The sequence below is a fragment of the Desmodus rotundus genome, chromosome 1 (assembly GCF_022682495.2).
Source record: "Desmodus rotundus isolate HL8 chromosome 1, HLdesRot8A.1, whole genome shotgun sequence".
Lineage (NCBI taxonomy): Eukaryota > Metazoa > Chordata > Mammalia > Chiroptera > Phyllostomidae > Desmodus > Desmodus rotundus.
The window spans coordinates 198,345,949-198,368,970 of NC_071387.1; the positions used below are offsets into that span (position 1 = coordinate 198,345,949).

Consider the following 23,022-nt stretch of genomic DNA (forward strand, 5'->3'; position numbering starts at 1 on the left):
TTCTCTCCCTGACTGACTTCCACACTTCCTGAGAGAAAATCAGGGACCTGCCTGTCAGTGCGCGTAACTCACTGCAGCCAAAGACAACACGTGAACTGGCCTCTCGCCTGCTTTCCCCGCTGTGCTTTATCATGAGAGTGCAAGTTCGGGACCTTCAGTACCTCAGTAAGAGAAATCTTCAAAGTCACAATGACCACCACAACCAGTTCACCCAGTCACACATCTGAATTTGCTGTGGCTACCGGATTAAGTTTCCTAAAGTGTCCAAAAGCACAGGCTCATTTGCCGACTCGGTTTTGCCCATCTGACCTGTGCACCTCCTCCTCCTTCCACACGCTTCCACTGCTCCCCAGATATAAGCTCATTCATGCAGGAGCTGGGGGCAGGGGGGTCACTGCTGCTGGCTCTTGGAAAGGCTGTCAGGGGCAAGGTAAGAGGGTTGCTTCTAGCTACTCCATCCTTCCCCCTCTCCGACTGCCTGCTGACCCTGGCTTTCCATCTGCCACCCTGCAGAGGCTCCAGAAATAGCAACATTATGGACTGAAGAACTAAAGGGAGCGTGCCAAGATAATGCATAGGCATGCTTTACCAAATTTCTCTCAATTCTAATCAAAGCATATGGGATTACAACCAATTCCGCCTTTATAAAGTAAAAGGCTCCCCTCCACCTACATGCAGTGTAAGCTAAAATTAGTGGGGAAAACCTGATGAGAAATAAAACCTAAAAACACATGTAACTAGTTACCCTTTTGACTTCTTCTTCTTTTGTGTACCTCAGACAAAAGTGGAACACCCGGAGGTCTTTGCAGTGGATGATGAGTTTCTCGGGGTACTTCTTCAGTTGTCCAAAGAGAGTTTTTTTTTTCTCATCAAACACTGTACATATGATAATGATAAAATCGGGAAGGGAAATTGTGTTATAAGGCAACAAGGTAACATTCAAGAAACAAGGTGTACTATTGACTTCTAAGGAGACCTCTCAGAAGTGAGAGGTAAGGTGCTACCTTCTAAGTAACTGCCAGCCCAGGCCCAGGCCCAGGCCCACTGCAGGGCCCTGGCTCTCTGAGAGCACTCGGGGCTCTTCACTCCTCTCAGGAAGCACTAGACGAGAAAGGACTGGCCACTGCTAAAGCACTGACTCCACTGACCTGCAGAAAACCCACTCCGAAAGCTGGGGTTACGAAAGATGGACAGGAGACAACTAGGACAGTCGACTCCTGGGTTTTTGGCCAGGGGCCACTCCTGCTGCCTCCCTCCCTGTCCCAAAGTTTGGACCATTCAGCACGTACTGGCATTAGAAACATCATACATGACTACTGAATGATTTCTGAAAAAGTCCTCTTTACAAAAATAGAGGAGTGGAGCAGACAGACACCTGAAGACAGAAAAGACACCCAAAAGCAGTACAACAGACCTTTATCAGATTCGCCTTTAAGGTAAAACTGACACAGCTACCACCAACAGCAAAAAGTATGATCAAATCTAATCTATAATGGCATTGTGGAGTATTAGGAAGAAAGGTTCTAAGTTCAAGTCCGAGCTCCTCCAGCTAAATGACCACAAACAAGCCACTTCATATATCAACTTTATCATCCATAAAACTGATGTAAACAAGATTAATATAAGAAGAAATTTTAGTAAACTATAAAAGACCATAAAAACATTATCAGTTACAAAACCGGGCAACACCCCAGGGAAAAACAGATACTTACCTCCATAAATCTGATCGACACAGTGGAGTGTAATGTCATTTTCTCCTATAACCTTATTCTTAAATTGGGTTTCCTAGAAGAGTCAAAAGGGAACAACTGTGACTCCTTGCGCTGCACTGTTACACATTTACAGACCGAGCACATCACCATTCTCCACGTGCACATTAAGAAAAACAGAGATGCAGCCACATGCCTGGGAAAGGGACCATGAGAGGTGCGAGGAAAGCGGTGGCCACTGGCTCGTGGAACCCAGGCGGCACATGCCGTCCTGGGCTGCTCCTAGGCAGACATACCACGCCCCACACGATCACTTCGAGAGGAGCTGGGGGGTGACGCACAGGTTATGATTTCTCCACACAAATGCAAGTGGATGAGTGACAGCTACGCAGGAAGAAAAACACTGGGGGACGCAAGTGGCTGTAACTGCTGCCTTTTACAGGACTGGGAAGCAAGCTGCTACAGTGGCCACAGCCAGAAGACCACACTGTGACACAGCAACGGTGCTGCTGTTTAAGAAGCAAGGGTGGGGCAGGATGGCTGCGCTTCCGCTAATGCACAGTGCCCTCCGAGTGGTGTGGCCAGTCTCCCCTCACTGCACTGAGCTCTCTTCAGAAGCTGGGACACGTCTTACAAGGACACCGCCACCCAGTGCAGAGTAACCCCAAATTCAAGTGCTGTGCTCAGCACCAGTTTCATAACTGAACTTAGTTCCCAAATTTAAGGAACAGTTTAGTATACAAAAAACAGGGGGGAACCAGTGTATTTGGGGAGATGTCATTCCAATGAGTGGTATACACTACAATGAAACAGCAGAAAATAAGAAGTGTCGACCTACGAAGGCAAATGCAAGCTAGAGTGACATGAGGCATGGGAGGAAATTTCTAGAATGGTCCTACACTGGAAGGAGATCCCGAAGGACAGAGAGCAAACTTGTCCTTTGTGCTTGTGTGTGCTGGGGTGGAGTAACTGAGAGCTGGGAAAGAGACAGCTCCCCCAAACTCAGCCGAACACACTCAGACATACATCGTTCTCCAGCGCAGACTCGTCACTGCCCAAGAAAGCAATCTTGAAGTCCGTGCAGACGAGTCTCCCATAGATCCCGCGCTGACAGGAATCTTCCTGGACATACTTCAGAACAGTGCTGGCTTCACAAAGCAGCTGCTCACCTGGGTGAAACCAAAACAAGCCCTCTTGAGAGTCCGCAGGGGGCACACGGCATGCGAACAGCGACAGCTTCCCCGCTGCGCTCCCTGAGGACCAGCACTCAGGGAGTGCTGCAGCACTCAGTTCACACTTCCCGACAAGGCCGACGCGGCCAGACTTGAAGGGGAAGATGAGACAGAGTGGGGGCCACTGGCAAATGAGATAAATGACTCAGACACACCTGCGCACAGAGCGCCTCTCCGTCTTCTCGCCGAGTAACAGAAGTTTCCACAGGGGGGAAATGATCTCAGCTACACGCGCAAGCGTAAGATCTTAGTGTTTTTACTGCGTGGACCCAAGAGATGTCCCATAGAAGCAATACCCTAAATAAGTGAAGGCAGAAAGGCTCGCCAGCGTGCTCTGGAATGCAGGTCTCAAGCCCGCTTTCTGGTGGGAGTGGGCCATTTCTCATCTGGAACTGCTCAGATGCACCAGGGAGTGGGGTGTCTCCCTGGTCACAGGGCTTTTAGGCAGCTTCCTCAGATGCACAGGCTGCGACGTGACCACACTAACACTTGCTCTGCAGGCAAGGGTGGGAGGGAAAGGGAGGCCAGAGGTCTGGGGGGGGGGGGGGGGAACTGTTTCCTCTCTGTGCGCCACCTTTCCTGCTCTATCTGCAGGCACCCGGCCCGCATGCAAAGCTGTGCTTCCTGGAGACGGAGTAATTCTCTCCACAGTCAGAAAGACCAGGAGTGAGGGATAGACAAGCATGCTCTGCCACCACAGAGCAGCTCCTCGGGGCTGGCTGTCTGGGTGAGGGCAGGAAAAGAGAAGGCTATGGGGGAAATGAAACACTAAGTGTAAATACTGTGCAACAAAAAAGAAAAGTAGTTTCTTCTCCTCCAACAGACAACCACTTTCCCCTCAGAACCTCCCTCTGGGTATTTCCTTCAATGTCTTCAAAGGTACTGTTTGACTCAAAATTCATGTAGTCTAACCTTCAATATGTAAAGAGAAAAGTCAGACACTAAGACTATCAAGGGACACATATTACGACGTGGTTGTCATCTTCCAAGGGGTTAATTGCTAAGGAAATACTGAAAGGTGGCTCGGTCACTAGGTCATCCTCTAGAGAGACCACAAAGCTTGAAGAAAACAATGAAGTCAGGGCCTCATTAAGGTTTAAAATAGTCCCAGAAAAAGTGCCTCAGCTGAATCCAAGGTGGAAGACATGTGAGCAAGGCTTCCTGTGCTTTCAACCCCTAGAGTGAGACAGCTTTTAACAGCGAGTCATCTCTCCCCAAGACCCCGCACGCCGTTCTCGGACTGTGCCATGCACTGGAGACGAGAAAGGGGCACGTGGTGGCCATTGCAGTGCCCAGGAGAGGCTGTGCAAACGTGGCGAGCTGCGTAGAAAGAGTCTTGAGCCACGGGAGCTGGCAAAGATCTTGGTCTAGTCGAGGACACCAGGGCTCAGAGAAGTCAGCTGTGAGCTCACAGCTGCACACCCAGACGAGACCGTCAAGTAACCCAGAAGGTGGGGAAATGTATGGAACACTAAGCTAAAAATAAAGTTATTCCCAGAACCATAATCCAGGAAAAGGAAAGACAATAGGGTACATGGATTAAGGTTTAGGTCTTTACTATAGGAAAAAGCCTTTCAAACTTAAAAATCTCTTTAAAAAAAACTCATAGGCCTGGCTGGTGTAACTCAGTTGGTTGAAGCATCATCCCATGGACTAAACCATCACGGGTTCAATTCCCAGTCAGGGCACATGCCTGGGTTGCAGGTTTGGTGTGCGAGGGGCAACTGACTGGTGGTTCTCTCTCACATGGATGTCTCTCTCTCCCTCCTTCCCTCCCTCCCTTCCCCTCCCTCTAAGATCAATGAGCATGTCCTCAGGTGAGGATAAATAAATAAATACTTATAGGACTCCAATATATTTACCAAATAAGGTGGATCAGCCAGAAATCTGTGCATATACATACCCTCCCAATAAAATGGAATAAAATAAGAAGTACCAGAACAAGCCCTTATTGTTTGGGGAAAATGTGCCTTTAAAAACATATTTTAAAAAGCTATTTGGGATTAGAAAAAAGAAAATGCAAGAAGAGCTGAGTGCACAGCTCCCAGCCCCACAGATGAAGAGGACACACCACCAAGGAGTTTCTGTTTCTGAACTCAGACATGTTAAGGCTTGACTCGAGCCACAGAGTCACTCTCCCCCATCTGAAAAGCACCCAAGCCACCCAGGCTCCTTGGTGATAACCACAGGGCAAAGCCCTGGCAGTCCTGCGATGGGGTTGGGGGGCCACAGCACACCTGGCACTGGTGCTCAGGTGCACAGGCACAGACAACAGGTGGGAAGCCTGGGAAGCAGCGCTAGTCACAGGCAGCTGCACCTGGGCAGTGGGAAGAGCGTGGGGGTGTAGGGCTTTGTGGGGGACCAGGATTTTCCTGACTGAGGACCAGAATACTGGATGGGGCCAAGGGAGTTAACCTGAAAAAGGCCTCTTTGCTTGTGAAAGCAGTGACAACTTCCCAGGTTTATTTTCATCTGCTTTGGAGAGGAAAAGAAGACAAATTCTTTGCAGATGTTGTCACACTCAGACCCAGGTGTGTAATTATTGAACTAAAGACCTTGATATTTTGGCCCACCCATCACTGTGACATATTGTCTGGATGGAAACAAAGGCTATATAGCGATAGCAGGAATGACATAATTAACACTGGCTTTGAGCTGCACATGATGCTAACATGATGACTGTTACCTGGCAACAAGTGAAGAGTGACTTCCTTCTCTGTTACTTCCTTTTCGTTTGTGTGAATTTCCTAAAAGAGAAGAGCAAAGGGTAATATTTTTCTTTGTTTAAGGGCTCAAAATGAGTACCTTTAAGCCATGCTCTCAGAATACACCCAAAAACAGAAACCCTCAAGGGTCTTTTCTTTGACAAGCTAGTTACTGTTTTTTTTTTAAAAAAAGTATTTTTTAACTAAAGGGAGACAGAAAATTCCAACAAATTAGTTCAATATTAAACTAATTATTTAGGACTGACAGCTACTCATTGTCCCAAGCAGGGAGAAAGGGACTGGCACTACCTAAAAGATCAAACAGCACACAGCAAAGTAAGGCAGCTCAGAGTCAGAAGGCGAAGGGAAGACATCCCACAGAACGATCTCCCGCTCCCTCCAGTGAGAAGCAAGGACTAAAAGCAAAAGGCTGTGGGTTATAGGGAGAAAAGGGACTTATGTAAAAGGTTTAAAGGTACGAAGAGGAAAATGTGAATGGATTAAGTCAATACTCTGTAAAAACATAAAATAATAAAATAATAAAAAATATTAAAAAGTCAGTATTGATCCATCTACCCTGTAGTATACTAGGACCCAATAAAGACAGCTGGGACCAACCGTCCTTCGCCCATTCTGAGTTACCTAAGACCCCAAGACAGTGCCACGGGACACAATCATTTCTAAGAAGGAATTAAGGCCAGGTTCTGTGTCACTGCTTCTCAAGGAAAACATCTTCAAATGCTAGGTTTGGTGTTTACTGAGTATTCAAAGATGATCAGCAATCCTCAACGAACAGTCATAAGTGGCTGTTAACTAACAAGAAGAGGGCATGGTGGGCCTCCTAATGCAACCTACCACCCATTAAGTATTCTTGCCAAACCAGCTAAGCTCAATCTGCTGGAGTGTCTGTCATTCTACCAATTTATAAGAAACACTGGGACAGAGAAACATGTTAAAGGACACCATGGGGACACAACCAGACAAATCCTGACTCTGCAAAATTCTACAAGACACACCAGTTTTGTCAACAAATAAAATTGGATTTGGATTTTTTTTTTTTTTGGCAGAAGGCTCCAGGTGGTAGGAATTTTGTGAAGTTGTTGATTCCATCTAAAATAGGGCAGAAGAAGAAACCTGGGTACAGCTGAGGCAGGGGAGGTCAGACAGCCCGTCTCGAGGCTGAAAAACAAAGTCATGGCTGTTTCAGAGAACCCGTTTGAGCAAGGCCTATCTTTGAGACGCTAGATTCCATTCCAGGATGGAATCAAGTCTGTCTGAGACAGTGCTTCTCAGCCTTGAGGGCGTCCGACTACCTGGGGAGCCTGTGACTTCTGTAGACTCTCAGGCCTCACCACAAGCTTAAAGAACCAGTGTTTTCACACCGGATTTTGCCGGGGAGAGCGCACACCCACGTTTTTGCGTGCACTATACACAGGATTTGGTACGTATTCATTACACCCATGTCTAACTCGCACCCTTACGTTTCCCTCAAAAATTTGGGCAAAAAGTGTGCATTGTACTCAGCAAAATGCAGTAATTTAGAAATTCTCATTGAGAGTTTTCATCATCTGTCATCGGCAAAGAACTATATGAAAGCACAATTATTTTTGACAGGTGTATCATCCTTCTCCGAGCAGAGAGCAAAGCTGTTCATTAAATTCAATCAGCTGTTAGAAAACTCTAGCAATCATCTTGACTAGTGCTTGGAATTCAGTTCTGACGCTAGTGCCAGCGTGGAGAGGGCTAGCCCACTGCTATGTCCCCGGGAGTATCTGTCACCTCCCGATGACACAGCATTCACACTGTCCAAAACCATCTGTAGCGATTCTTGAACTGGTTCACGGAATTCCTCTTTAGCCATCAGGAGACTCCTTTTCAGATTCTGTCTTACCCAGTCAGGGCGATAAACTCTTCTTGAGCCTTATGTGCCAGGCATCGTTTAAAGGGCTCTACACTTACTCATTCACTTAACCCTGACAGTGAGCCTTTGGAGTAGGGTTGCCATGCCCACTGTGATCTCCATTTTGCAGACGACGATTTCCAGCCAGCATGTGGTGGGGGTGGAAGCTGAACCTGGTAGTTGGCTCAGTCTGCATTCTTACATGACACCATACTACCTCTTACATGAACGAACATCCTGTCTCTTATTACCACGAAATGGTAATGAAGGAAAAAAGGAAAACCAGGACGGAAAGATGGGTGAATATACCAGCTAGACCCACCAGAAACCAGGCCAAAGCAAGTATCACTGAAAGTGCCCAGAGAAAGTGCCCGGAGAGGCAAAAGGAGGCTGAAGGGAAACAACCAATAAACAAAAACCACCTGTCCCCTGGAGTAACAGCTGGCCACGTGGGGAAGAACTCCGGGGCTTCTTCAATCCCCGCGGAGAGAGTCACCTCCTATGACCTCCTCCACTGGCTCCTCCAAGGCAGAAACCTGACTGACACCCCAACCGACGCTCTAGAGCCCAAGGGGAACTTTTGACCCACCACCCTCCAGGAAAGGCGCCAACCAGGACTGCTCTGTCAGGTAATCCAGACAGGTGTTCCACTGTTCCCCTCTCACACCTCCTCCTTCACCCTCAACACCCACTCTATCACCAGATTCTACCAGTATTGCCTAGTAAATATATCTAGAATCCACGTTGCTCTCTTCTCTTTCCCCAGCGGCACCCTGGACCAAACAGCCATCACCTCCCACCTGGAGCACCGCCATAGCTTTTCAACCTGTCTACCTGTAGCTGTTCTCTCTCTATTCTCTACCCTGAAGCAGCTGGAACTTCTCAGAGCATAGTGTGCTTTGCATTACTGGCAGGGTAAAGACATCGGTTTAACCCGGCCTCCGAGGCCCTTCTTAGCCCGGCCCCCACCCATGTCCAATCTGCACGTTGGCTGCACTGGCCTGCTTTCGCCCTCCCATGCCTGCCATGCTCCTTCCCATCCCGAGTTGTTTCCACAGGAAGTTCCTTCTGCTCGGAATGCTTCTCCTTCCCCTCTTTGCCCTGTGAATTCTGGGTCTCCATCCAATCTCAGGACAAGGGAAGTGTCTCTGCTATGAGGCTCTTACAGTCCCACATACCTCTCCCTCCTAGCACTCATCACAAATGCAATTTCGCATCTCTTTATGTAATTATTTAAGTCTGTCTCACCACCAACCTATAAAGTCTTTGAGGGCAGGCATTTTGTTTGGTTTTGATTTTGGTTGTTTTTTTTTTTTTAATTCACCAAATAGCCCCAGAATCCAAATGAGCCTTGCACTCAGTAAAGGCTCAAAAGGTTTTATTGAATAATTTAATTAATAATGACTTTAAATGGTGAGAGTTTTAAATACTCCAGCAGGGCCCAGAGAAACACATGGAGCTTTGGGTACAACATCGGGGCCCGGCCATCAATGCGGCGGCATCACCAAGTGTCCGTATGGTGGAATTGGAGACAGGCTGCATCCCATCAGAGACCGCCACGTACGTGGTGTCAGTGCCCAAACACTACTGGTCGTGAAGCCCGTCCAGTAAAAACTGCAGAAGCCCAACAGCCGTGGATGGGCCTGGCCTCATCCCAGGACCTTGCAACCAATTCGACCCGTGTCCAGGGATGGCTGCTTCTGTCCTATCCCTGTTCTCTGGGGCGCTGGGAACTTCCCAAATGGTCACCTGGTCTCAGTGAAGGGTCCAGAGTCCCTCCTAACATTCTGCTCCTTCTATCCCACTCACCTTCAACTCTGACACTCCTGACCACACTGCCTAGTCAGCAAATGATGACAATCTTATTTCTAGAAACTGTGGAATGTGATCTGAATACCTCACTGACCCCAATTAACTGTCATGTTCAATGTGCAGACAAAAAAGCAGAAAGGTAGGGTTCCTTAATAATCAAGCAGAACTCGTCACACTAGTTCCACAGACAGACTTCTTTCTTAAGATGCCTGAAAATTAACTCATTTGAAAGTGATGCAAATTTTCAACAAATGCAGCCACTAAACACGGCCCATGTGCTTTGTGTGGGGGCGCCTCTTGCCACTTTATCTGAGTTTGGCCAGAGCTTGCTATTATGGCACAAAAGAATAGCAAAGAATACTGGCACTGGTCAGAGAATGTCCAAGTTTTCCAAACCAGGATGTCCCAGTGGCCTGAATTCAATTACAACAGCAGCACAACATAAGTGGAAAGTTTTGCCAGAGTGGTAGGATCGGGGTCGGGGGTTTTTAATTAATTTCTGTATTTACCTGAAATGCTATGGATGCTCCTCTTATTTGTTTTAATTTAAAAAGAGTCTAAGGACATGAATAACAAGTCTTCCAGTTTCTGCACATGTTGCCCCACAGATCAAAAGAACTGTATCTGTCCGCACGCCCACTCCGAAGGGCAACAATTCCCAGGGCCCCGCAGCTGCCACTGCCCCCACGTTACCCAGAGCCTCACCCAGCGCTGAGCCAGAGCCTTTGTATGCCAAACAAGGTGTGAGAACACCACCCACCCTTAGCAAGTGTGTGGCCGAAGGACACACGCCTACTGGAACCCACTGCGCACAGCTGGCGCAGCATCACAAAGCTGTGGACCAGATCTCTTCTCAGAAATGTGTTTCTGAGAAGCACCGGCCCAAAGCACAGGGCTCCAAGGAGCCCAAGGAGCAAAACCAGCGAGTCAGCACTCACGCTGTATGTCTGGTCACTCAAAGCTGCAAGACGACCGACCTCTAACGCAGACCAGTTCATTTCAACAACTGCTGAGGATACAAAGATGAATAAGAATTGACTTCTGCCATCAAGAAGCTCAGACAGACAAACAGAAAATAATAACTAGAACACTGGGTAATCAGTGCAGTAACTACTAGATCCTGCAAAAGGTTACACCTCTACTCACCGTCTCATTTAATCGTCAAAACATTGTTAACTGCCATCATTGTCCTCATTTGAGAGATGGGGACAGTGAAGCTAGCCAAGGTTAGGTGAAGTGGGACTTGGGCCTCAGTTTACCTGACCAGTCCTGCTCTTCACTACAATACAACCTGCCCATCCCTGCTGGCCCCATCCTCCCCTGGGGCACTGTCTCCTCCCCCTGCCTTTCACGCACATTCATGGACTGAACTGTTACTTCTTCTGCGCCTGCTCTGATCCAGCACTGCAAACCCAGGAGCGAACACGACTCAGAGCCCCACCTTCCCAGAGTGCACGGGAGCGACCACAGCAAAGCAACAACAAAGATGTGTGCAAGGTGCTGTGCTCGGGCAAGGACAGACTAAGATGGGAACAGCAGAAACACTTCACTGCGTTCTAAGAGCGAAGGAGAAGACTGCGACCCTGGGGAAGTGTCATTTATACTGAGACCTGAAAATCAGCAGAAATGAGTCCCAGGCCAAACACCCAACACTCTCTCCAAGCTACTCTTCCTCATGTCTCCAGGATCCCCTTCCTTCCTCACAAGGCCTGTGCACCCGGGATGAGCTCTCCCACTTGCATCGTTGCCAACCCCCAAGTGACCCCCAAATGGCTCTTCCCTCCAGATCTCTGAACTCTAGACCTGGACTCCCAAACAGCCTCCAGGCCACCTGCACTAGAATGTCTCTCAGATCCCTAAATTCACATTTCAAAATCAGCTCATCACTTCCCCCCTCCACCTCACCAAACCGGCTCGCCCTCCTCTGGACTCTAGCTCAGTAGATGGCCCCACCCTCCACCCAGCTGGCCAGGCCACTCAGGTGTCATCCTCACTACTCTCCCTGCCTTCCACATTCTGTGCTCTGCTTTCTTAACAGCTCCAGAACCCGTCCACGTCTGCCCATCCCTGCTCCGCTCTCTTACTTCAGGCCCCGGTCGTCTCTCAGCTTGCATGCTCTATGACGACAGCTGTACTGCATCCGTCTAGACCCCAGTGCACCCACCAGGCCCACCCAACCCAATGTCCCCCACCCAATCCACCATCCAATCCGCAGCCCACACAGTTCAAGTCCTCTGCAAAGCTTTCTTTGATCCAACCACCCTCCTGTTTTACAATAATTTCTTACCTCATCTCCCCAACCCACGATGTCAACTAGGGGCTAGAGCTGTACCTTTATGTATTTTTAGCCTCAACTCAGTATATAATCCTTGACAGACAGCAAATTGTCATTAATAGTCTACTGAAAGAATGTATAAATCAAAACATACAAAGAGACAAATAACTTTTGATCCTGATAATAGTCTTTAATGCTTAACAGTTCTTGAGAGATAGAGAAACAACTCTATTAAAAATGACTACCTGAGTCCATGACGAGCTGGCTTCCTGAAACACACCCCAGTCTCCCCGACAGGGCAGGGGCACCCTCACAGCCAAACTCCGAAATGACTGAGGGTGCAGACCAGAGACTCGATGGTTCTGTCAGCGTCCAGTTCTAGGGAGCCAGCACTCGCAACAGGATTTGCTTCCTGGAGCTGACTGCAGGCAGGGCTGCCGGCTCCCTGCTCCTAGCCAGAGGGCTTCGCTCCCTTCCCAGCCAGCCTGCGCAGCAGGCTCGCTCCCCTGAGAGCATGACCAGCTCCACTCTCCTAACCCCACGCTGTCCTTGGCGATTACAAGCAACAATTACTCTAACGAGGAACTAAGCAAACAGTATCTGAAGGCAAGGAAGCAGACATGCAGTAAGAGGCAAACTGACAACCTCCGTCTGGACTCAAGGTACCAGACCACAGACAGAGCTGTGTGGGTACCTGGTCTTTAAGGACTCTGCTATTTCCTCAGCCTGCAAATCAGCTCTCGGCCACCGTAAGTGTTCATTTCACAGGGTTAGTTGGGAACTCTCAAAAGCAGTTCAGACTAAGCATTTATCATCCACAAAAATATATGTCTAACTTAAACACATAAAGATATAATTTGCTGGAGGTTTCACTACGTCTACTTTCACATGTCCTGAGTCATTTCTCTTCACAACAATCCTGTAAGGTATTTCCGTCCCCACTTCACAGATACAGCCAATGATGCTCCAAGAGATTAAATGATGTGCCTGGGCTCACATCGCTAAATAGCTGGTGACCAGAACTCATTCTCAGGACTTTTTATTCTAATTTTATTTTTGTACAAGCTTTATTAAGAGATAATTCACCTATTTAGAGTTACAATTCAGTGGTGTTTAGTATATTCCCAGAGTTGTAAAACCATTACCACAATCAGTTTTAGAACATTTCATCACGCCTAAAAGGAACACTGTACCAGCCCTGGCTGGTGTGGCTCAGTGGATTGAGCACCCGCCTGTGAACCAAAGGGTCACCGGTTCAATTCCCAGTCAGAGTACATGCCTGGATTGCAGGCCAGGTCCCCAGTATGGGGCGCACAAGAGACAACCATACATTGATGTTTCTCTCCCTCTATTTTCCCTCCCTAGCCCTCTCTCTAAAAATAAATAAATAAAATTTTTAAAAAAAGAAAGAAACAAACCCGGTACCCGTTAGCACTCATGCCCTCATTCTCCCTATCCACCCCCATCCTGGCCCCCAGCCCCGGGCAACTACCACTCTTAACCTTTTTCCTACTACAAAACAATACTGCTGACTGTCCTTTCAACTGTAGCAAGTCTGCAGGCCAGAGAAATAGGCAACACCATTTGACGGGGCACTACCCTAACAGCTGAGCGATACTTACCCATGTGTCCACTCTAAATCCTTTCTTTCACATTGAGACTGCGTTTCTCCCCTTATCTCAGATGATTTTTTTAAAACGGAAGTAACTACTAAGACCCAAACTAAAGCCCTCACTCTGTTTTGACAGCTCAGCATTTTTTTTAATGATTTAAATGTTTTGTTTTGTTTTTTAAATTTTATTAATTTATTTTTAGAGAGAAGGGAAGGGAGGGAGAAAGAGAGGAAGAAAAACATTGATGTGAGAAAGAAACACTGATGGGTTGCCTCTCGTACACATCCTAAATGGGGACCGAACCTGCAACCCAGGCATGTGCCCTGACCAGTAGTGGAACTGGCCACCTTTGACTCCGCAGGGTGATACCCAACCCACTGAGCCACACTGGTCAGGGCAGCGGCACAGCAATTACCGAAGAGCAGTGAAAGCTTCTTGGCAAGGATCGCTCTTACTAGGCATTCCCCAGGCCTTTAAACAATCCAAACGCTTTATCGAACTCTCCCTAGGAAGACCCTCAAGCTAAAAAATAAATGTTAAGACCCAAATTCCAGTGTAAGCCCCAAACCCATAGATCTGACCTCACCAAATAGTTAGCTGGCTCGATTCCAACAAAGAGGGTTGCTCGCTTAATGGAATATGAAGCTGCCGGAGGAAGCAAAAGCAAGCCAGAGACGAGGTTTCACGCATCCATGCCAAGCCGCTGGTTTAACAAACTACAAGCCATGGTGACAGCTGGAAGGAATAACGTAGGGCAAAGCACCTCTGGCCAAAGCTGAGTCTTGGGGCATAAAGATGGAGGGCAGAGTCAGCAATCACACTGTGGGCCTCACAGTTCTGCACCTCAGCTACCCACATCGCTCTGCAGTGGTCGGTTGGGCATCGTCCCACAAAGTGCAATGTCGCCAGTTTGATTCCTGGTCAGGGCACATGCCTGGGCTGCGGGTCCGGTCCCAGTCGGGATGCGTACAAGAAGCAAGCAACAGATGCTTCTTCCTCACATCAATGTTTCTGTCCCTCTCTTTCTCCCTCCCTTCCCCTCTCTCTAAAAATAAATTCCTTGCACAAAACAATTTTACACACACTCCCCTAATCCAACTCTGTAAATCAGGAAATGAAAGCCACACAGAAAACAAATGGCCACAGCCCAGGCCTGCTCAAGTCAAGCTAACGCTCTTTCAACAATCCAAAGTAAGAAGAATCTGCAGTGAGCCTGGACGCCAGTCAAGATTTAGACCAGTGGAAGGGGCAGGGGGAGTGGAGAACCCAAAACAGGACAATGAGCCATGAAGGCTGCAGCCAGGGGGCCTGGCTGTGGTGTATGGGTGACTTGGGGTGCTTCCGGAGGGAGCAGTGGTCGGTAGGAGACCAGCTCAGCAGCTGTGGTCTGTAGCCCCAGGCGCGGGATGCTAGCTGAGGGGCGGGCGATGGAAATGAAGACAGACCACCACAGAGACCCTCCCAAAGGGCACCCTGGGGACCACGCCTGGTTTGGAGTACAGTGACTGGAGAAAGAAGGGGCTGCCGACAGGTCCTGCTGGAAGCCCCTGAGATGAGGGAAAATGTTCCAGGGGGACAGAGAAGGAACCCGTGAGAGAGCTCACTGCAAAAGGAAACTGGGCAGGCAGGAGGCCCTCCAGATAGATGGGGGCGGTGCCCACTCTGAGTTTGGCACAGTCTCACAAGATAGACGGCACCCCGACTCTAGACACAGGCCTAGAGGGCAAGGGAGGAGTGATGCTGGAAGCAAATAGAGGTCAAGTCTTGCCACTCTCAGGACCTGCGATGGTGGCCCACAGAGCCTGTGAAAACACACACAGAGCTACAGCTTTTGGGGAGGAGAGTAATAGCCACCACAATTAACATTTAATTAGTGTTTACTGTATGCCAGGTACTGTGTCAACAACTTTCTATGGATTGCCTCACTGTTGCCTAACAACAACCCTATAGGCTGGATATTATTATTATTTTAACTTCCATTTCACAGGTCAGGAAACTGAGGCTCAGAGAGTTAAGTAAAATACCCAGGCCAAACCCACACAGCTAGCAAGTAGCAGAGCTCTGATTCCAAAGCCACACTCTCAGCCACCACATTACATTTACAGAGGTAGCACTGGGGTGTGTTCAAATGCTCGGTGGCATTTATGGGGTTGTCAATCTTATAATTTAAGCTAACTGATGTGACTAACAGCAGCTGCAGAAACACATGGCGTTGCCTCTGTGCCTCCCCCGCTCTGCCCCCTCCAGGACTACTATATAAATAATAGGTCAGCTGAGTAGCTGGGGAAGAGCTGAAAGCCTTGAAGTGGAAGCTTTTCCAAGGTCTTGGCGTAAGAGGAAGCAGGGGCCAATGAGAAGGTGCCTACAGGCTCAGAAGGGCCACACCAACCTAATGGTGAGGCAGCATCCGGAGAGGGGAACAAGCCAGCCCACCCTGGCGGCACGCGGGGGCTGCCACCCTTCAGGACTTCTCTCACTTGCACCCCCACGCACATGTCTTACATAAGGGAAGAGGACAGATGCTTCAGCCACCTGGTCCCAACGTGCCTATCAGTCTCCCAAGTTGTCCCTTTGGCCTGTCAGCTACAGCACCCCCTTTCCCCACCCCCCCACACCGGAGCCCACTGTAACACTGCCCTTTCCAAGTCCTGCACAGCCTTCACACGAGGCTGGTGCAGCAGCAGGCTCTGCAGCGGGCCCTCCGCCCTGCTCCCAGAGCCTTGTGCACCCTCCTCCCTCAGGCAGGCAGCGCCCGCCCCCGTGTGTCTGAGCCATCTGCTGGCTTGCCATCTCTTCCTCAGAATGTGAACAACCTGAGTGCACAGGCTGGTTTTCTGCATTCCTAACTCTAACACAGTGCTTAGCAAATGGTAGGTATGCAATGAGTAACTCTTCCAACTCAAGTTACTGTTAATAATAACATCATCTAGCATCTGTTGAGTATCTGCCCTATGTCAGGTCCGAGCTGGGTAAACATGGTATTTCTTCTCACACTCAAAATCAGCCTGCAGGGCAGATGGTCACCCACTGCTACAGGTAAGGACAGGAAGTCAAGGAGAGCTGAAGTCAAGAAAGGAAATGGATCTCAAGGGATTAAAGCAAAACAGGAACTTGATTTTATGTCTGGAGAAAAGGTAGGAACAATGAGACTTTTCATCCAAAAAACTGGGCTCATTCCCTTCGGTGTTTTCTCAGGAACTTTAAAACCCTCCTAGCAAAGACAAAAGCCAAAGCCCAGCAGCTCAGGACCCCTGTCTGAAACAGGGGCCGGCAATCTGTCCCAGGGAAAGGCAGACTCCAAGCCTTTCTCCACCGCGGCCCCCGCTTTTCTTGTGGCTGAAGCCTCTCCCTCCCCAACGGGCAAACAACTGAGGACCTAGATGCCGCCTTGGAAAGGCCGCCCACCAGCCAGGTCTAGAAGGAACGACAAGGACGGGGCAGAGAAGGGAAAAGCGATGGCGTCATTTTAGGAAAAGCATTTATATATGAAATCAGAACAGTAGAGTCTTACAACTGCCTGTGAAACAGTCGTCACTCCTGGAGGTGATTTGATTTTGCATTCCCAGATCTTAAGTAAGCCACTGAACAGACAGGACAAACGGACAAAATCCACCCCATGACACAGACTTGTTAGAAATGAGGGAAGAGAGAGAAGAACAAGCACACAGAATGAGGCCAGCAAAACGTCAAAGGCCAAACATTACCAATGAAAAGTAAACTACTAAGTGTTCGCATTAGCTGGAATTTTAAATGGAACCGAACCATTCTCAAATGTATAAAGGAACCAAGAAAAGAGGAAAAGAAACTTGTAGAGATAGTAAACCATATTCTAAGAAAAAGTTACCACCCAGTGACCTTTCCTGACACGCCATGGCAGCAACCGCAACAACCGAAACTCCACTTTCATTAACTCGCTAGATGGGAAAGGTTTCTGTGTTCTAAGATTATAATGATCACGCACTTTCCGGAACCATCCAAGTGGCTCTGACCAACTGCTTCTGAACAGCGATGACGACGGCCCACATCTACTGAAGGCTAACCGTGTGCCAAGTACTCTGCTCCGGTTGTGCCCGCACAGTCACATTTCACATTCCTAAATATTCACATATACCTCTCAGATAAAAGAGGTGTTATTCTTATTCCCATTTTTCACTGAGAAACAGAACCAAGGCTCACTCACAGCATGCAAGGGAGAGCAACTGACAAGCGTTTGCTTCCCCCAGAGTTCGGGCACTGCAGCTATGCAGAGGGGCTCCAGGAAGGGGGAGGCCCCGCTTCCTTCCTACAGCCTCATGCCCTCCTGGGATGCCATCCCATTTTTACCTCCCCTCTTCTTCCTCCCAGAGCAACAGAAGATTAGAGGTTATAAGAATTATTCCAGGTCAGTCCTACTTCTCAACCTATCTTAAGGAGTTTATTTTAAATGATTCTTTAAACTGCAAACCCACTGTGCTCATGGTCTTAAAAAAGGACACGTCAGAAGTCACAGCATAACATGATGAGAAACTAAGGGTGTTTCCTTGCTGGAAAAACAACTCAAAGCACAAGCTCTATCGATGCAGAGCAGTGGTACTACCGTCAAGCCTGACAAGCACATGTAGGTCACAGATTTTTACACGTACCGTGTGTCAGCTGCGTAAGACACACACACAGGGACAAAGCCTGGACATCCTAAAAACAGAAATAACTGCTCTGGTTAGGGCAGAACGAAGGGTGACTTAATTTTTCTAACTTCCAAAGCCTGCAACTTGATTACATCGTCTTTATCATAAAAATAGGGTATACATCTTTTATAGTGGTAACAAAAAGCTGTAGCTCCTAAAAACCGAGTTTTCCCTAAAGTACGTTATTATATAGGATGGTTTAGCATGGAAGTGGTCCAAGAACATCATATATCCTGTTGAGGATATTCAGAGAAAAATCTAGAACTTTAAGTTTCTAAGTACGGGTTCCCCACAACCTAAGATGTTGATGGCAGCCGGGGACGGAAGTAGGGCACTGAAAGAGTGCCTGGCCCCAATGCAGCGGCTGTCCCTGAGGCAGCTGTTTGATCAGGAAGTGTCGCCTGACAGAGCCTCATGTCATCTTCTGATGCTCCATCTGCAGAAGTTGTGTGGTGCTGGACCTGACCCAGGGAGATGCCGCAGGAAGCGCAAGCAGGAAAGGAAAAGCGGAAGCTTTGGACAGATCATCAGGCTAAAGCCACAGCTAAGAAAGTGATCATTTTAGGAAGAACTTTGAATGTCCTTTAATGGCCTGTTAAATCATTATCAATGACCTCAATAAACTTAAGGAAATAATTCTGCCATTAAAAAATTAGTTTGAAATAGTCTTAAATGAAAAAGGTAATGAATCTAGACTTTGTTTTTAAAGTTAATTAGTATTGCTAGCACTGGGGAAGTAGGGCCATTTTAGGATAAGACAATCTCTTCTTGTCACCGATCCATCAAAGTCAGCAAAATTAGTGGTCCAATACAGTAGTATTCCACCACAAAATAATCTCAGTCTGCTTGTATCCCCAACATCCAGAATAGTGCCTGGTACTAGAAGGTGCTGAGTAAATATCTGTTGAGCGAATGAACTGTATCTCCATGGGGCCCATATCCACTCACAGTTGCCTGGTGGATAACCTAACAAAAGCCAAGAAAGAAACTGCTACTGGAGAACAGAGATGAGAAAGCACTCTGGAGTGCGAACACCAACCAGGGCTATAAGCGTGTCTCACTACTCATGTGCCCTGTGTTCATAAACTTCAGGCATAAGTCAGACAGCCCTAGCTTAAACCCTGGCGCCACCCTCTGCCAGCTGGGACCCTGAGTACTTCACTTCTTTGGGTCTCACTTTCCACATCTAAACACGAAAGAGGGAGGTAACAGTAGTTTGTGTCCATTGCATAAGACAGTTGAAAGGGTGAAATGAGCTAAGCACAGTTCTAAGACACAGAAGTACCTAATAATTATTAGTTAATAATTATTTGTTTTTTTATTCTGATATATACCCCCAGTCATATCCCTGGGAAGAATATAGGATCATAGGTTCACGTCTCCCCAGCAAAAGAAACAGCATTCAATGAGGACTAGACAATCGAATGGATTCTCTCCCCTGAGAGATAAATGGAAAAGAAAAATCAGCAATTAAGTCTGAATTTTTTTTTGGGGGGGGGGGGCCTTTCTCAATCTTCATCTCTCTTCTTGCCTCTTCTTCCCATGCCTTCATAAAACCCTTCCTGAGCGCCTGTGAACCTGGCTCAGGCCCTGGCTCCGCTGGCTCTTGGGAGACAGCTCTTAACCCTGTTCTGCAATACTGCTGAGGCCGGGGAGAACGTTTAACCCTGCGGGCCACATCATCTAGAGTATTGCTGAAGACTTTATTTGTTTATTTTTTTAGAGAGAAAGGGACGGGGGGAGAAAGAGAGGGAGAGAAACATTGGTGTGCAAGAGAAACATCAGTAGGTTGCCTCTCACCAAACACCCCAACTAGGGACCGAACCTGCAAACCCAGACATGTGTCCTGACCTGGAACCAAATCAGCGACCCTTCACTCTGGGTCACGAGGCCCAACCAACTAAGTCCAACCAATCAGGACGCATCTAGATTATCTTCAAATTCTCTTCAAAATCTAAAACTCCACAAATAAGAAATTGATAATAATAGTACATTCAAGTCAAACACTGACCTACTAAAAAATACATTTTAACTGTATTTGGAATACTGTACAAATATGGGCACAAGTACAACAGACTCTTAAAAGCTGAATTTTTCCTGGTCTTGGTTTCAGGAAACAACACATGAGTACCCTGAAGTTTTTATTCAACTTCCTTATCACGACGGAACAGACTTATTAAATGAGGACTTTCTCTTAGGACCACTTAATGGTCCTTTACTTACAAACTTCTGGGTATTGACACTAAACATTTCTAATCACTATCAATTACCAAACCGGTGCTTATAATTGCAAGGTTAGTGAGCAGAGGGCTGACAGTTTTGACAAATCAGAACTGTCACTCACCACCAGAGAAGGTGACTTAACTAGCAAAACATTTAACAATCATACACTGGTTCTTTCTGCTACCTAACATCTCCCCAAGACACTGAATGTCTCTGTTGAGGAAAAGGGGTCAAATTAAAATGACAGGTTAACAACTGACATGGGAAGATATTTACACTATACATTTCTGGTAAAAAAGGCAGATTACAAAATAATATAATCAGCAATATCAATCCTATTTTGGTAAAAAAATGTACGCACACACTTACACACATCCAATAGGATATAAATCAAGTTGTTAATAAGCTTATTAGCCCTGGCTGGTGTGGCTCAGTGGCCTAAAAACCAAAAAGTCCTGGTTCGATTCCCAGTCAGGACACGTGCCTGGGCTACAGGGCAAGTCCCCAGGTAGGGTGCACGAGAGGCAACCACACGTTGGTGTTTCTCTCCCTCTCCTTCTCCCTGCCTTCCCTTCTCTCTAAAAATAAATAGAGAAACATCTTTTTTAAAAAATAAGTTTATTGGCTTTTCTGTAAAATATTTGTTTGCATATCTATATTTCCTTATTTTTCTATAATGAACACTTACGCCTCCTGAAAGAATTCAAACAGCTGTTTTACTGAACAAGAAAAATAGATCTGGCACCTACACTATCACCAGATATCTCCCTGAAGCAGAGCTCAGGCCGGGGTTCCCAGACACAGGCGCCCTGGGGCTAAGAAGGGGTGGGGGTGCTGAGATGCTTCCGGTTCCAGCCATCACGTACTACCAAGATAGGTCCAGATCTCTCCTTCCTGTTCTTTTCTCCTTCCTCCCCTCAACTTCCCAGTTAAAAGTTCTAACGATGTGCAGCCCTCCGGGCAGAGCTTACAAAACTGACCAAAGGTCCTAAATTACAGTTCAGGATTTCAACTTTCACATTCATTGATTCAGGAGGATCGATAACAGAAGAGCTCAAGTCACTCTGGCAGAGATCCAATTTTAAAAGTTGGAGCTAACCACTAACCCTCATTTTAGGCTGTCCAATGCCAACCTTTCTGATCTCAAGAGCAAAAAATAAGCCATGATGTTTAAAAGCGTCATTTCAATTCAAATACGTTATCCAGTGAAACATTCCTGTTTTTAACACAAAAGGCTAACGTCTTATAGATTCCCTGGCACATCAAAGGCAGCCACCGTTGAACCTCCCAAGATCCGATCAGCCAAGAACAAGTTCATCACCAGGCACAGGTATCATTATATCATAAGACGTGAAGGTTGTCCTGGCAGCTCAGTGACCTACTAGCAAAAAGGTGTGCCGAGAAACTGTGATTTCCCAGCTAACAAAAGCAAAGTGCATATAAAGAAGAGATAGGAAGACATACATCAAAGGCAGTAAAGATGAAGGCAACACAAGGGAGAGGAGTAGAAATAGCAAGAATGACAGACAGTCTTCCAAAGGATGTTGTGAGGAACTCCTCCCACTGAGCAAGAGAATGTCACCAGAGCCGGTACTCTCTGAGGCACACAAGCGGCTCTCCTGCATTTCCAATAGTGTGATATCTAGCGAAAGCTGCATAGATACTTAAACACCAATTGCCTTCTCACCCCTGCATTCACTTATCCTTTAAACACCATCCACGGTTATCATCAGAGCCTTGTCCTCAGATTATAACAAAGAAGCATAGAGTCTACACAGCACTATTTTATCGCAAGAAAACCAATCAGCCGACAATGAGGACCTAAAAAATGTGACCACTTCAGGCTTACTGTGTGGTTCTAAACCACTCCCCTACCCTAATTATCTCTCAAAAGAACTCTAACAGGCGCTGGGGGCAAAGAGGGAAAACAAGTCCAATTACAACATGTGCACTTGGTAGATGAAAAATGCGAACATTCTTGAACTCTGGCCACATTTCAGAAGACTTTCCACTTGCAGTTTAACCTCACTGACGAGGAAAGATTAAAGATCGGTTGCACTTCAACCAGGGTTCTACCAAAAAAGGCAGAAAGAGAAATTGACTGACCACAGTATTGTCCATGATACTAAAAGGGAAGCCAGCTGAAAATTCAAAATGACCCTGACTCCTTATCAAGCATTTACAGAGGAAGAGGAAGTGGTTTTTATTTTATTTTAAAATTAGGACTAACAATAAGACCCATTTCAAGAGTACTCTCCACTGGAAACACACACACACACACACACATTCTGAATTTGAAGATACATACAGGGGGGTCTTACAGACACACTTCCAGATCAAAACCCCCCATCCACAGCCCACCCGCCTTTTCTTCACAGAGATGGGAAGACACAGTTTGGTAGTGCTTCTGCACACTGCTGATAAAGTGCTGGAGAGAGGAGCAGAGAACAACTTCAGTAATCCAAAATGAGAACGTGTCTAATTTGGCATTTGGATTGGGAGCCATTGCTCAAGAAGCCCTCAGCCTAGCCTATAAATCTCTAGGCCACCTGCTCTCCCACCTGCTCTCCTGTGACTGTCCGCCTCAGCCACTGAGCTGGCTTTTCTGATGCTCCTCCAACACTCCAGACTCTTTCCTCTGCCAGTACTACTGTCCCCTCAGACCCCAAGCACCCTTCAAGTCTTTGCTCAAATGTCATCCGTGCAAGGAGAAAATAGGTGACACTTTCTCCCATGATACTTAGCACCTTCCAATATACATATAGTTCACTTATATCTAATTTATCTATTGTTTACTCCTCTCTCTGCCCCAAAGAAGCTCCAGGAGAGCAGAGATATTTGTTTTGCTCACTGATGTATATATCCCAAGGGTTTAGAACAGTGCCTGGC

General features: G+C 47.2%; 1 protein-coding gene across 2 annotated transcripts in view; it reads right to left on the minus strand.

The window, feature by feature from the left end:
* MTMR12 (myotubularin related protein 12) overlaps nucleotides 1-23,022 on the minus strand; it is a 53,606-nt gene that overhangs the window by 29,657 nt on the left and 927 nt on the right. For both annotated transcript variants that reach the window (XM_053914098.2, XM_071219766.1), the window contains exons 2-5: nucleotides 5,628-5,688; nucleotides 2,736-2,878; nucleotides 1,713-1,785; nucleotides 746-876 (exon numbers count right to left, since the gene is read on the minus strand). In XM_053914098.2, the coding sequence (XP_053770073.1) occupies nucleotides 746-876; nucleotides 1,713-1,785; nucleotides 2,736-2,878; nucleotides 5,628-5,688 (408 nt within the window). The remainder of the gene's footprint in view (nucleotides 1-745; nucleotides 877-1,712; nucleotides 1,786-2,735; nucleotides 2,879-5,627; nucleotides 5,689-23,022) is intronic.